Genomic DNA, 14,801 nt, shown 5'->3' on the forward strand with positions numbered 1-14,801 from the left:
TCTTATGTTCTCATTAACTACCTTGCAGGGTTTTCTTTATTCTTTGAATAACATTTATTGCCCAAACACTGCAAAAATAAAGCTTAGCTTTATTAGTTAAACTATGGCATCGCAGATAGGTGGTGCCATACGTAATCTCCTACTTCTGTGTTGTATAATTAGACCTGCTCCATGGTGCCAGCTCATTCTGACCAACTGATCTCTAACTCTCACCCCATAAAAATCTGTGCAAGACTTATGGGGTGGGACGGTGGTATCTAGAAGATGCGTATCATTCACAGTATCATCCACAGAGCATTGAAGCATACAAAAGCATTATCCAAGAGGGAGGGAAGATTTCTGCAGTGGTTCTGTAACTCCAGCTGTCAGCTCAATCTGCCAAAGGCTTGTTGTGAATTGAGTTAAATCTAGATAGTAAAGTTGAGCAAACGTGCAAGAACTGCTCCATCTATTTAGCTATCTACTGCTTGATTCAATGTGGGTTTTGACACCGTAGGAAACCATTACCTATCTATACTTTTCAAATGTCTCGTAAGAGCTTTGCAAAAATCTAAATGATAGAAACAACATTCCAGCTCCAACTTGTGTGGCAGTAGAGGAAATGAGGCAACTTTTTACCCAAATGAAACTGACAAGTGACTTCAGATAAAACTCCATATCAGTTCCAAGGACCGCCTGCTCAGCATATCAATCAAATACAAGATAATCTACGATAAGGATGTGCAGTTAATTAACTCGGAGCCAAAACAAACAATAAGGATTGAGAAAGAAAGGGATAAACAACAAAGAAGGAGGGTGAATTAGAGTGCATGCATTAGAGTCAAATCAAGTACAGAAAAATAACTAAAGAGAAGGAACGAAAGATTGAAGAGTGAGAAAAAAAAGAGAAAGGAAAAGAACACTTTTCTTTAAAATTTGATTATTTTTAAAAAGCTCCAACAATTGACTTTATGCAGGAATGAGATTGAACAGTTAAAATTTTTTCCTTTCTGGCCTCGAGGGGTTGATTGGCATCGCATTAACAATTATCAGATAGTTAAGGGTACTTGCACACTTAATTACCAGACTTAACTTTCTGTGGCAAGTTCAATGGGCAATTAATGTGCAAGTCCAGCAAGTTCTTAAAAATAACAGGGAGGCTTAGGGTGAGATGCCATGAACAAATCAGAGCAATATAAATCGACCAGCAGGTCCTGGCGATTCGCAACTCACGCAAAGTTGTTGTTATAGTATCTCTTAATCGTCTGAACTTGCTGGCTGATTTGTGCAACAGCGTGTGTCATTAACACGCCGTTATTTTTCCAGCATAATCAGGCCCAATATGACATGGGAATAGAAGACAAAATACAGCAATCTAATTTACATCACCACAATGGCACTTCCATGTGCAGTCAAGGCTCAGTTTCCAAGAATTAATCAAACTAGGTTTTACTATTACAATGTGAGGAATCTAATATGTAAACAAAGCCATTGTCTCAGAAAATCAGTGAAATACTTGGCTGAAATCAATACAGTTTACATATTTGTTTCCAGACTTGTATCGCATGAATGTTGTCTGCTTTTGCAAAGAAGCTTAATCAGCGGTCAGACAGTAAATGAGAAAATGCAAATTAAATAAAATTAACGAAAATAAGGCTATTTTAGTTTGGTTCAAATGTTCCTTGATCATCAATTATTTTCTTTTAAAATCACTAAAAAGAGTTACAATCAACATGGAACAACCAGAGTTGCGAAGCAATACTTGAAAAGGTTTTGTTTAAAACACGACTTGCAAACAGGGCTGTAGTGATACCCGCCCTCCTGTATGGCTCAGAGACGTAGACCATACACAGTAGACACACCAAATCGCTGGAGAAATACCACCAGTGATGCCGCCACAAGATCCTGCAAATCCCCTGGGAGGACAGATGCACCAATGTCAGTGTTCTTGATCAGGCCAACATCCCCAGCATCGAAGCACTGACCACGCTCTACCAGCTCAGTTGGTTGCCTAACACAAGACTCCCAAGGCAAGCGCTCTAATCGGAACTCCTACACGGCAAGCGAGCCCCAGATGGGCAGAGGAAACATTTCAAGGACTTCCTCAAAGCCTCCTTGATAAAGTGCAACATCCCCACCGACACCTGGGAGTCCCTGGCCAAAGACCCCCCACTAAATGGAGGAAGAGCACCCAGGAGGGCGCTGAGCAGCTCGAGTCTCGTCGCTGAGAGCATGCAGAAAAGCAGCACAGGCTGCGGAAGGAGCATGTGGCAAACCAGACTCCACACCCATTCTTTCCTCCAACAACTGTCTGTCCCACACGTGACAGACTGTAATTCCCGAATTGTGCTGTACAGTCACCAGAGAACTCACTTTTGGAGTGGAAGCAAGCCTTCCTCTATTTCGAGGGACTACCTATGATGATGATGACTTGCATAAGAAGTCCGGAATAACCCTGCAACATTGCATTATTAGCTTGATTTTGCATCGTCAACAACTTGTATTTAAGGAACGCCTTTAACATAGTAAAATGTCCCAAGGCGCTTCACAGGATCAGTATGAAACAAAATTTGACATCGAGCCACATTAGGAGATATTAGCGCAGATGGTCAAAGAAGTGGATTTTAAGGAGCTTCTTGAGAGAGGAGCGGAGAGGTTTAAGGAGGGAATTCTCGAGGTTAGGGCCTCGGCAGCTGAAGGCACAGCAGCCAATGGTGGAGCAAAGAATATCGGGGATACTCAAGAGGCCAGAATTAGAGGAACGCAGAAATCTCAGAGGGTTGAGGGGCTGAAGATTACAGAGGTAGGAAGGGGCGAGGCCATGGAGGGATTTGAAGACATGGATGATAACTAACATCGAGGCATTGCTTAAATCGGAAGAATGCATAATTCTGTCCCTCACCAAAGCCTTTCCCATTATTCTCTGAACATAATGGCTTAATTTAAGTACTTTGCAGGATAAAAATTTAAAAATGAGCTTTTATTTGCATTTTGCATTTTTAGTGAGGAGCCAACAGATAATTACAACATCCACGTGATTCGATCTCCTATCACTCTACTGCTGTATTAAATTGAGAAATTGGTTCTGAAAGATGAATTATGTAAAGACAATGAGGTAGAAATTACATTGGCTCACCGCCCAGTTTCTGGGCAGTATTGGCCGTTTTTGGCGATAAACGGGTCGGCGAGAAATTGCTCAGCTGAGTTACGCGGTGGCTGAGGTACCGCTGGGGAGTAGACCACCGGCGTGCACCATCCACAGATCGCCATGGCGCGATATTTGGCTCAGCGGTGACTCGTAGGCAAGTATATAAAAAACGGCCACGAGAAATCAGCGGAGTTGGGCGGTAGGTGTGTCGCCCTGCAAGAAAAAAAGGTAAGTAATTGGTTTTTTACTCATTATTTTAAAATTCTGTTGTAGCGATTGAAGTTAAGTGTCCTGAGAATGTTATGTTTTTTTTATGTCCTATTTTTTTTTTAAAAAGTGTGTTTTTCACCTCCTCGGCCCAACCCGCAGCCTCGGGGTAAATATTTAGTGAATCTTTTAATTATCGCCCATTTTCTTTAAGAACTGCCCAATCGACCCTAAAGTTCACTTTTTCACCGAGAATAGGGGTGCAACGCCCATTTTTTGCGTTGGGTGAATTTCTCTCTTTTTTTGGGCGAAGTTTTTGCTGGCAATAATCTTGGGAATCTTGGCAGTCTTTTGGGCAGCAATCAGGTGTTGGCGGGTTGTTAGGAAATTCTAGTCCCATAACTACAATAATATGCTGAGAACTCCTGTGAGAAGGACTGTTGAGTAGCTGTCTTTACACTTCCATGTCAGTGCCTAGCTGTCAAACTTACTATGTTCACATTTTTCGGAGAGTTGCACAGGGGTTGTTATCCTCCATCAAAATATTAAATGAGCGGCAGGAAACCACTAAGATCAGCATGAAACCCACTATGTATTTTGCTAACAAGTTATAGAAATACAAAAGCAACATAAATATTACCTTCTCTTAACCAAAGTTGAATGTGAATGAATGAGAACTCCCATCGTCAACACAAGGATAATTGCAACAAAACCACACGGGTCAGGATCAAGCCTTCTGACATACCTGTTTAATGGAACAAAAATATTATACTAATATAATATTTGAGAACAGGAACGAAGAAAAATACAACTGACAAACCAAACTGATAAATCCACTGCAAACTGAAAGAGTGGCTGAGTAATTAGATTTCATTTTCCATCTGAGCCATGCAATTGCTCTTACGTACATAACTGACCTCTGGCGAATAATGTCTAATTGTCGTTAATAGGAGGTAAAGATATACACATTAAGTTATATTTTCATAAAGGAAGCAGTGTGGTTTTAGATTGATACAAATCTGGTACTTCACAAATGTAGGTTAGCAGCATGTTTTTCCTTCTTCTATTATATTTTTAACTCCTTGAAAAAGGCCAATTTTCTTTCTAAATATAAAAATGAGTCAGTTTGGTAAATTAAGAACAGCATAACATGGATCCCGGTGGAAGAATGTGTTTATAGAGATGACAGAGTGATCAGATCACACTGCAGATACAACAATTTGAGTTAAATCCCCTTATATGGTGAAATCTAGATACATCAATGCCTAAGCTGTCAAGTTTAAATGATAAACTTCATACTGACTTGCCAGATTGTGGATGATTGAGTGTTACTGATTTGTTGCTTGATGGAAAGAGTGGACAGTAATTTCATTCTAACACACAAAAACAATGTGTCATATCCCAGTAAAAGAGTGCACTTCTTATTACTTGCCGCTCCTCTGGTCAGCTGACCCTTTTAGAATTTAGGTTCAGTGCTTTAATATTTTATAGTACCTATTCACCTCATCACGTAACTTCAAGCATGGCTTTACTCACTGAACTATGGGTGAGAAATCCCAGTACTGATTTTAATTTTCATCACCATCTTTCATTATGGAGCACAGTGGGAGACTTGTAGAGCAATATGTGATATCTGCAGTGATATATTTATACACTGAACAACCCACTTGAGTGCAATGGTCATAGATGAGTCGAACTATTTGACTGCGCTGTATGGATCCAACTGACGTAAACAATACCCTCTTCATAGGCTTGTCACCTCAAGCAGCTAGTAATATGGGAATGTGTAGGATGTAATTTTCTACACAATTGCAGCCAGCGCTGTTTTGCACCCAAGCATTAAAAGTCACAAACCAAGTCGGCAACAGTGTCACAGTGCATGTTGCTTGCCCCAGAAATGGAAATCCCTCTTAAAAACCTAATTATTAGACTGTCTTCTCACATCAGCATTAATGCACTACTTGCTTCGGTTTTAAATCCAATCCAAGTTATTCAGTTCTGCTTAATGAAATGTACTGGTAGCGATACAGTAAATCGACAAATTGTAATCATACACCTTTTAACCCCTAAAGCTAAATAATTTTACGACATGAAAGGTAAACATTCCTAGCAGTTACTCAAATCGCTAGCAAAAAGATCTTACCTGAGATTCTTCAACCAGTAAATAAATGAAGGAGCACTAAATAGGATAATCCAGTTCAATAAATGTAAGATTGTAATATGAATCTGAAGAGTATCCACTGCGTCAGCAACATCAGAGACTGAAAGCAGTTTATGGCTAGATGGGCACAGCTGTTCTGGTTCTTCTGGGAGATACTCTGTGGTTTCAGACTTGCCTCCTTCTTCTTTTTCACTGGAAGTCATTGCAGATTTCTTCATAGTCTCCTGTGTTGGCACCTGCAAAATAGAACTTTTGCTTTAGATTATTTTTAAAAACAAGGCCAGAAATATTATACAAGGAAATATAATTGAACATTGAACATAAAAGCTGATTAATGAATCGTCAGTTGCTGATAGAGGTTTGACTTAAATTTAAGTAAATCTTAATTTATTGCATAACTGTAAAGATGAATTCACAGCAGCAATCCAAACCAACAAAAACTTGAGTATTAATTTTCATTATTGAAATGCAGTATTTCATTTTTGCTTATTAAAGCTAGAATTATTACATGGGGGATTAGCTGCAGGTCACAATCCAGTTTGTTCTGGGGATTTACCATTCCTACCATATAACTTTGGAATCACCACTTTGTGATTTTTCTATATATTATATTGCAATTAGAAGCGCATCTTTAAAACCCTTGATTGCAAGTGGAGTACATAAAGTCTCGGGGCAAAATTCCCCTGTTCTGTGCCTCCCGTTGGCACCTCTGGAGTGTGCTAACGAAACTGTTTTTGCCCATCACAAATCTGCCCATATTTTGGCACAAATTGGCTTTAAATTAGCAGCACCACTCAGAATTGTCATGGAGAGAAATGTCATGAGCATGAGCGCGTAGGTGGGACGCTTTTCAAAGGCTGAATTTAAGGCAGCTCTGAATCTTCCTGTGCTTTAACTGAACTGTCAGTGGATGCCAAAAGTGGAAAAATATTCCATTCCTCAGCACTGCCATTCCTTATCTTGGTGAGCACAAAACATTAACTTCATATGGAAATTTTGAATTTTTGGTCTGTATTTACACAAGTTTTAATTTTTAACTTGTTATTTTAAAAGCCATGTCAATAAAAATCAAAACTTGTGTTTTTTTCTTATGTGATACTGCTGAAGCATTATGAATTACAGCAGGTATAAGTTGGCAAAGTATACTGAAGTGTTAATGCACTCCATTACAAAATGAAGAGCTCTTGCAGAGCGCCGGCATGGGCACAACAGGCCGAATGGTGGTCTTCTGTTCTGTAACCATTCTATGATTCTATGAAGTTTCTCTCTCATGTCACCAGCAATTCTCAGCATTTATGAGTCCTTTATCTCATTTGGGACATGCAGGAGAAGCAGGTGCATCACATGCGAGGAGAAAATATGAAATGGGTATGATCCGAAGAAATAATTTTGAAAAGAACTTGAAAAGAGTAAGTGTAAAATGCTGCAGAAATAGTAGAATGGATTACACTCGATAGAAGCCAACAGATCTAATGGGGGCAATTTTCACTGTCACAATTTGGCAGTCACCTAGGAGAGTGGATCACTCACCCATTGTAGAATTCACTATTTTCATTTCCATCGAATAAGTGAAAATCGGGCGGGTTCTACAACAGCTGGGCGATCCACCAGTTTACTGCCAAAGCAGTGAAGGTGAAAGTTTCCAACCCTGCCCCTGTTTATAACCAGTCTCAAGATTTTTCCTAATCCCAGTTACACATAACATTCAGTCCCTTTTCCTTAACTGAGGGGATGACGATGCATTTCATTTACATACGAAGGTCAAAAGCTGTATCTCATCAGTGTTATTCCTAGGACAAATCTGTAAAAAGGGATCAAAACGTTGCAATCGTAAAATGAAGAAAAAACACACTCAGGTCAGAATAAGCATTTTCTGCCTTGAGGTGGAGAGCAGGATTAAACAAGTGCACAGGTTAAGGCAGCAATGTAATTGACTTAATTTTTTAAAGCATTTCCCATTGATGTGACTCTTAAATTTATTCCAGAACAAGGACTGTTATCTTAATTAACAAGAGTGTCATTCATGTAATAGTGTAGAGCTTTTTGGAATTCAAACACAAAGGTCAATTGGAATTATGGAGACCCACCAAAATCTGACTCAAGTTTGTAAGAGGTGAAAATATGAATTTTCATTCAAGTATTCCTTCCCTGTTCATAGAAACATAGAAAATAGGTGCAGGAGTAGGCCATTCGGCCCTTCGAGCCTGCACCACCATTCAATAAGATCATGGCTGATCCTTCACCTCAGTACCCCTTTCATGCTTTCTCTCCATACCCCTTGATCCCTTTAGCTGCATTAGCCATGTATAACTCCCTCTTGAATATATCCAATGAACTGGCATCAACAACTCTGCGGTAGGGAATTCCACAGGTTAACAACTCTGAATGAAGAAGTTTCTCCTCATCTCAGACCTAAATGGCTTACCTCTTATCCTTAGACTATGTCCCCTGGTTATGGACTTCCCCAGCATCGGGAACATTCTTCCTGCATCTAACCTGTCCAGTCCAGTAAGAATTTTGTATGTTTCTATGAGATCCCCTCTCATTCTTCTAAACTCCAGTGAATACAGGTCCAGTCACTCCTCATATGTCAGTCCAGCCATCCCGGGAATCAGTCTGGTGAACATTCGCTGCACTCCCTCAATAGCAAGATTAGGAGACCAAAACTGAACATAATATTCCAGGTGAGGCCTCACCAAGGCCCTGTGCACCTGCAGTAAGATCTCCCTGCTCCTATACTCAAATCCCCGAGCTATGAAGGCCAACATGCCATTTGCCTTCTTCACCGCCTGCTGTACCTGCATGTCAACCTTCAATGACTGATGAACCATGACACCCAGGTCTCGTTGCACCTCCCCTTTTCCTAATCTGCCACCATTCAGATAATATTCTGCCTTCGTGTTTTTGCCACCAAAGTGGATAACCTCACATTTATCCACATTATACTGCATCTGCCATGCATTTGCCCACTCACCTAACTTGTCCAAGTCAACCTGCAGTCTCCTCACAGCTCACACTGCCACCCAGCTTAGTGTCATCTGCAAACTTGGAGATATTACACTCAATTCTTTCATCTAAAATATATTGGAAATAGCTGAGGTCCCAGCACTGAGCCCTGCGGCACCCCACTAGTCACTGCCTGTCATTCAGAAAAGGACCCGTTTATCCTGACACTCTGCTTCCTGTCTGCCAACCAGCTCTCTATCCACGTCAGTACATTACCCCCAATACGATGTGCTTTAATTTTGCACACCAATCTCTTGTGTGGGACCTTGTCAAAAGCCTTTTGAAAGTCCAAAATACACCACATCCACTGGTTCTCCCCTGTCCACTCTACTAGTTACATCCTCAATAAATTCCAGAAGATTCGTCAAGCATGATTTCCCTTTCATAAATCCATGCTGACTTGGACCGATCCTGTCACTGCTTTCCAAATGTGCTGTTATGTCATCTTTAATAATTGATGCCAACATTTTCCCCACTACCGATGTCAGGCTGACCGGTCTATAATTCCCTTTTTCTCTCTCCCTCCTTTTTAAAAAAAAGTGGTGTTACATTAGCTACCCTCCAGCCCATAGAAACTGATCCAGAGTTCCTATTAAATGCTAGTATTTCAGAATATGTGCATCTTACCGTCAGTAACTGAGCTAATTCTTTTAAATTTAACACATTTTCAAAATTCTTAAGCATCCTGCAACATTAAAGTATGACAATATAAATTAAAATACTGAAAAAGTAAAGCAATTCTATATTCTGGATGTGTTCTTTAATTATACACAGAATAAGTGCATCAATAAACTGGTGCTTTAACAAAAATAACTAATTCATTGCAACTAATTGCAGGATCTAATATGCTGGTCCAAGTGTTGTTAGAGTTTTTGTCAATGAGTTGATCTCAGTCAGGCTGTAAAACAGCTACAATAAAAAAATCATTAGGCAAGCCCTCACCACCTACTGTAGTACATTTTCAAGAACAGCACAGGAAGAGTCCTTGAAAGCAGGTGACCAGACATTTGTTTTTGGCCAGGGAATGGTGGAATCATCCCATACAAGGACAACACATATTAACACAAGTAAAACACTAAAAATAAAAATCAGCCGTACCAAATTAAGAATGCCTTTCATTGTTTGCACTGAAGCTTGTAAGCTTAGGACCTAGGGGAAAACACAAGTTAATTCATTCGGTATTCAGTTATAACTCAAATTTTGATCGACGAATACTTGATACAATAATTAAATAAAATTGTTCAATTTAGAATACTTACACACAATAATCTTATAGTTTTAATTTAAATTTATGGCAATGCTGAAACTAGTCACGTAACAAAATACTTAAAATATGGCCATTTATGTAGTGTATTGTGTTGAAAGATCTGAGTGTTTATCCAATGAATTAGTTTTGGAATGCATTAACCATCACGTTCGCAGAATATGGCAACAATTCTGTAGCAGTAATGGTCTATCAACAGTAATAAGATGTGTGACTAGTTAATCTGCATTTAGTGGTATTGGTTGAGGGAAAACATTGGATAGAGCACGGGGAGAACAAAATGCCATTCTTCAAATGAAGTCCTTTACTGGTCAACTCTGTTCTCTTCCACTTGAGTGATGTGGGTGCATCTTTGGAGGGCACCCACAATCGTCTAAAGCAATGCTACAACATTGTTATATACAGAATCAAAGTGCAGAGAAAAAGGCAAAAGAACAAAGGAAGGAGACATTCTCTGCCAGAACGTGTGGCATTTTAAAAGCATGGTAACAAAAATTTTCTAATGAAAAGACGCAGCACTTCATCACTTGTCAAACCTCCAAAGTCCTTGGAGCAGCATAAAGAAGCAGCAGAGATCAGGTAACTTGAAAAGGACAGCGAAAGTCATAAAAAGATGAGCACCTGGCTGAGGAATGGCAAAAGGCCATCACCAGGAAGAAGGAAAGGGAGGACTGTTAAAAGGGAACATTCAAGTGATGCGAAATTAAAAGGCCAGCAATCGAGAGAAGCTAATTTAAAAGGAGAACCAGAGTGAAACAAAATTAACAGGAGAACCAGAGACAATCTAATTTAAAAGGGAATGCCTGAGGGAAACAAATTAAAAGAGAAGTACCAAGCATAAATTGAAAATAATGCTGCTACATTTTATAATAACAAATTTGGCCCACCTGTTTTTTTGGCGCTCTCACTGGAGATGCGCAGACTTCCTAGGGTGAAAACGGCGCCGAAAAGATCTCGCTGGATTTTGCCTGCTCTGTGGCCTCTCCCATGGCTTGGCGCGGCGTGATCTGTCCATTAGGGGGTGGAGCTAGGGCCCTGCGCAAAAAACAGTGCCGATAGCTCAATGCATGCGCACTGGAGGTTTCGCGCATGCGCAGCAGCTCCTGCCCCCAGTCGTGCTGCAGTATGGGACCCGATGCGTCCCGGCCCCATCCCCGGCCGAGTGACCTCACGACGTGCGCCGGGCTGACTGCTGGAATAGTCAGAGTCAGATTGCTGGAATAGTCAGAGAGAGAGTGGAAGTAGAGGTTCCATATCTCCTTTGGCAGGTTGGCAGCTTATCTTAGAAGTCATTTTCTGCTTGGATGTTGGCGGCCTGTGCTCTCCCAGTCACCCTGCACCTATCCCCAGCCAAGTGGCCTCCCACACCGGCCGGCCCACTGACTTCCCGGGCCCGAGTTAGCAAGGTAGGACTTAAGTTTTATTTTTAATTTCTTCTTGATAGTTTTTATGCTTCTTGAATGTTGTTGTGCTTTGTAAGGTCCTCTCCACTTCCTTCCCTAGCTCTGGCTATCTGTGCTGATTTCTTAACTCTCAAGGGTTTTCTGTGCAGCCTCAAGTGGCCACATACCATGGCCTAAGTTAGTTTGGAGCAACTATTAGCTGTCCAAAGTGGCTTAAATGGCCAAAACTGGCGAAGGTGGCTGGTAACGCCCCCTTTTGAAAAAACTAAACGAAACTAAAAAAAATCCTAACTAACTCACTTACACTGGCGCAAATTGAATGTGCAAAATGGGAATTTTTAAGATAATTCAGAAAAATCTAGTTGCTCCAAAAAAAAAAAAAAGAGCAACTCTTGGCCAATTTTGGGCACCATGTTTTGGACAAAGACTGGTTGGGATAGCTTGCTAAACAAAATTAAAAGAAAAATGAGCAATATTAAGACAGTTAAAAAGATTAATTTAAACTAGCTGGGCAGGAAAGGAGAGTTGGGATGAAATTGGGTCCCAGGAAGAGAATGATTGTAGAGTGGAAGGTAGTATACAGGCAAACGTGGACACAAGCAACAGATGTCAGAAACAGGCAAACATTGAGTGGCCAAGAAAAAGGAGGAAAATCTAAGATAAAATGCAGTTTCATGAATGCTTGAAGATGAAAAATATGCTGGAACTAGCCATTGTTCTGACAATAAGGAAATAAGTGCCAAGAAATTCGACATTACTAAAAACCTGCTGTGGACCGGTATTAACAGCCGCCAAAATTGATGGCACTGGCAAGACTGGTGATTATTATCCCCAGCGCTAAACTCAGTGTGCTTTGGTGGCATTCGTCCTGGCAGGGGGCCCAATGTAGAGTGGTCGTAGCATCTTTGCAGCAAGACCAGCATTCTCTTAAAGCAAGACTGTCATTTCAGAAAGCAGTTCGGCCCTTTAATGGGGGAACTGCCTTCTGAAAAGAAAAATCATGTAGAAATGGGCATTTTTTTTCTAGCTCCAACAGCTCAACTGCTTCTGAAAAAATTTTAAAAAGAATTCCCAAATGGGAGTCTTCGGCTGTTAAAGCTAAATTGCCTTCCGTACCTAAAAAAGAGAAAGGTGCTTCAGCACTAACACACATGGCTAAGCAAGTCAGGGAAGGGGCACCAGGGCCGTGCACGCAACATTCCAGCTTTGTGCAGGGGGGCGGGGGGGTGTCAACACTGCAAGAGGGGTCCTCTACCCATAGGGGTCAGGAGGCCCTCCCAGAAAGAACGATGTGGGACCAGATTACCGCGGCCGTCACTGCCATGCCTATCACCTGGCTCCAGTGCCCAAAGCAGCTTCACGACCTCAGACCAGTGGTCAAGGTCAGTGAATGCATCTTCAAAACACGCCTCCGACCAACTGCACTGTTAACCTCATACACATCTCAATGCAAGACTCCCTCCCCACTCCGCACACTCACTCACCTACCAACAATCTGTACCAAACACGGGGCACACCTCCCATTCCTACCTTCATCTCACCCCCTTGGAGGAGACGATGCTGGCCATTTTTGGCAGGGGCACGCTGAAAGGACATAATGCTGATATTCTTCATACATTACCCTCTTTCTGGCATACACCTCTTGCTTTCCCGTCCTCCCCTCACCACAACTCTACCCTTGTGCCTTCCTCATTTCACACATCCAAGAAATGCAGCCTGCCCAGCCAGTGGTTGACCGAGAAGAGGAGGGGGGTGGGGGGGAAAAGAGTGAAGCAAGAGGAAACGCCGTTACTCGATTTGACACTCCCAGGCACCACTCCTCAAGGTCAACCAGCAATGCCATTTACAGTGTCCCCCACTGAAAGTCAGCATCCTTCTACCATCCATGCTGTAGCCATTGGGGTAGCACTACGTGACATTAGTAGGATAGGCAAATGCACACAGAAGACAGTCACTAAGGGAATGCATAAGGGTGATTAGTTGATTTCTTGATGTCATATTGGATGGATAGATGTATAAAGTTGGATTGGAAAGTTTGCTTTGTGGTGGCTTTTATTTCAGCATTATGGCCAAGAGGCCGCTGTGATGGTTAGTAATAGAGGGAAGGCAAGGTGTGAGACAAATGTTGAAAAGGGAATTGGAGTTTATGGTCACTGGTACTTCAGGTGGATAATTCCATCCCTGATATCCCAGCCAGAAAGGGACTGTCTGGGTTGCATCCTTCCTTCTGCATCTTCCTCTTCAAATCTGAAATGAAAACACAAATGCTGGAAATACGAGAGATCCGCCAGCATCTCGACCCGGAGATGTGAACTCTTTCTCTCCATGGATGCTGTCTGACCTGCTGAGTACGTCCAGCATTTTCTATCTTCTCAGAGGTCTTCCTTTATCTTCTGAGGCCTTGCAAGCATCCAGCAGCACACTTAGAAAACTTTTAACAAGTATTGCACCAAGCCACTACTTCAATCAATAAAAAAAAAATCCAGTCCAGAAGCTTAAATGCAAACTTAACTGAAAGATGTGGGTGTCCCCTTAAGTGCTGACAGCATCTGTCAATCTGCTGCATGCTCGCTTTTCAGAGCAAGCGCTAAATTCAGCTGTCAGGTTGAAGTTCGTAAAGTGTAGAGTCAAGTTGGTGTGACATCATGCTCTCCATATTTGCATCTCCAGGGTCAGCACTGCTATCGGCAACGTTAATGTATGGAATTTTTACAAACAAAAAGGTGATTATAGTGCTATACTAACTCAAAACTGTCCAGCCTTTGGCCCTCATAACAATGACATTTCTGCAGCCACCGATCTGCTCAACCACACCTTCACCTTTGATGCCCGAGTCCCTATTAAAAATCTCTCCCACGCTCGCTGTTCTCCCTGGTACAGCTCTCATCTTCACTCCTTCAAGTCAAAAGGGCGCAGACTTGAACAGATGTGGCGGACAACTGGTTTAGCCATTCATCATCAGATCTGGCTCGAACACAAAACATTATTGGTTCCTGCTCTTGTCTCCAAAAACTGCTCACTATTCCAGGATCATTCTGAAAAGCAAAAATAACCCCCGGCTACTATTCTCTACTAACTGTCCTTAAACCCCTCTTCCCTGTCTCCACCACACTCACCAACAACTGCGAGGAGCTCATGGACTTGCGTCTCAAAGATTGAGACCATCCAATCAGCTGCCTCTGCCACTTCTTCCTTCACCCGAGGCTCCCACCTGCTCTATCCCTAAACTCACATTTCTCTAGTTTCTCTTTGATCTCCCCTCTTGATCTCCCCAGGCTCATCTTGTCCATGAGATCCACTTCCTGCTCCCTTGACCCAATTCCCACTAAACTGCTGACCACACAACTTCCTTTTTTAACTCCCATGTTACCGACATTGCTAACAGTTCTCTCTCCTCAGGTACTGTTCCCCTCTCCTTCAAATCTGCAGTCATCACCCCTCTCAAAAAACCAACTCCTGGCCCCATTTTGCTTGCTACTGCCCCATCTCCAACCTCAGTTTCCTGTCCAAGATCCCAGATCCCTCTGTACCACCGCATTTTGTAATTGCTCCCCATTTAAATAATAATTTGCTTTTTTATTTTTCCCACCAAAGTGGATAACCTCACATTTTCACACACTATTCTCCATCTGC

At 41.8% G+C, this 14,801-nt stretch overlaps 1 protein-coding gene across 1 annotated transcript in view; it reads right to left on the minus strand.

Annotated features, from left to right (window-relative positions):
* Positions 1–14,801, minus strand: part of pgap1 (post-GPI attachment to proteins inositol deacylase 1) — a 176,572-nt gene that overhangs the window by 36,891 nt on the left and 124,880 nt on the right. The window contains exons 24-26 of the mRNA XM_070873735.1: positions 9,600–9,650; positions 5,478–5,731; positions 3,975–4,079 (exon numbers count right to left, since the gene is read on the minus strand). Coding sequence (XP_070729836.1) covers positions 3,975–4,079; positions 5,478–5,731; positions 9,600–9,650 — 410 coding nt within the window. The remainder of the gene's footprint in view (positions 1–3,974; positions 4,080–5,477; positions 5,732–9,599; positions 9,651–14,801) is intronic.

Source organism: Pristiophorus japonicus, chromosome 3 (genome assembly GCF_044704955.1).
Source record: "Pristiophorus japonicus isolate sPriJap1 chromosome 3, sPriJap1.hap1, whole genome shotgun sequence".
Lineage (NCBI taxonomy): Eukaryota > Metazoa > Chordata > Chondrichthyes > Pristiophoridae > Pristiophorus > Pristiophorus japonicus.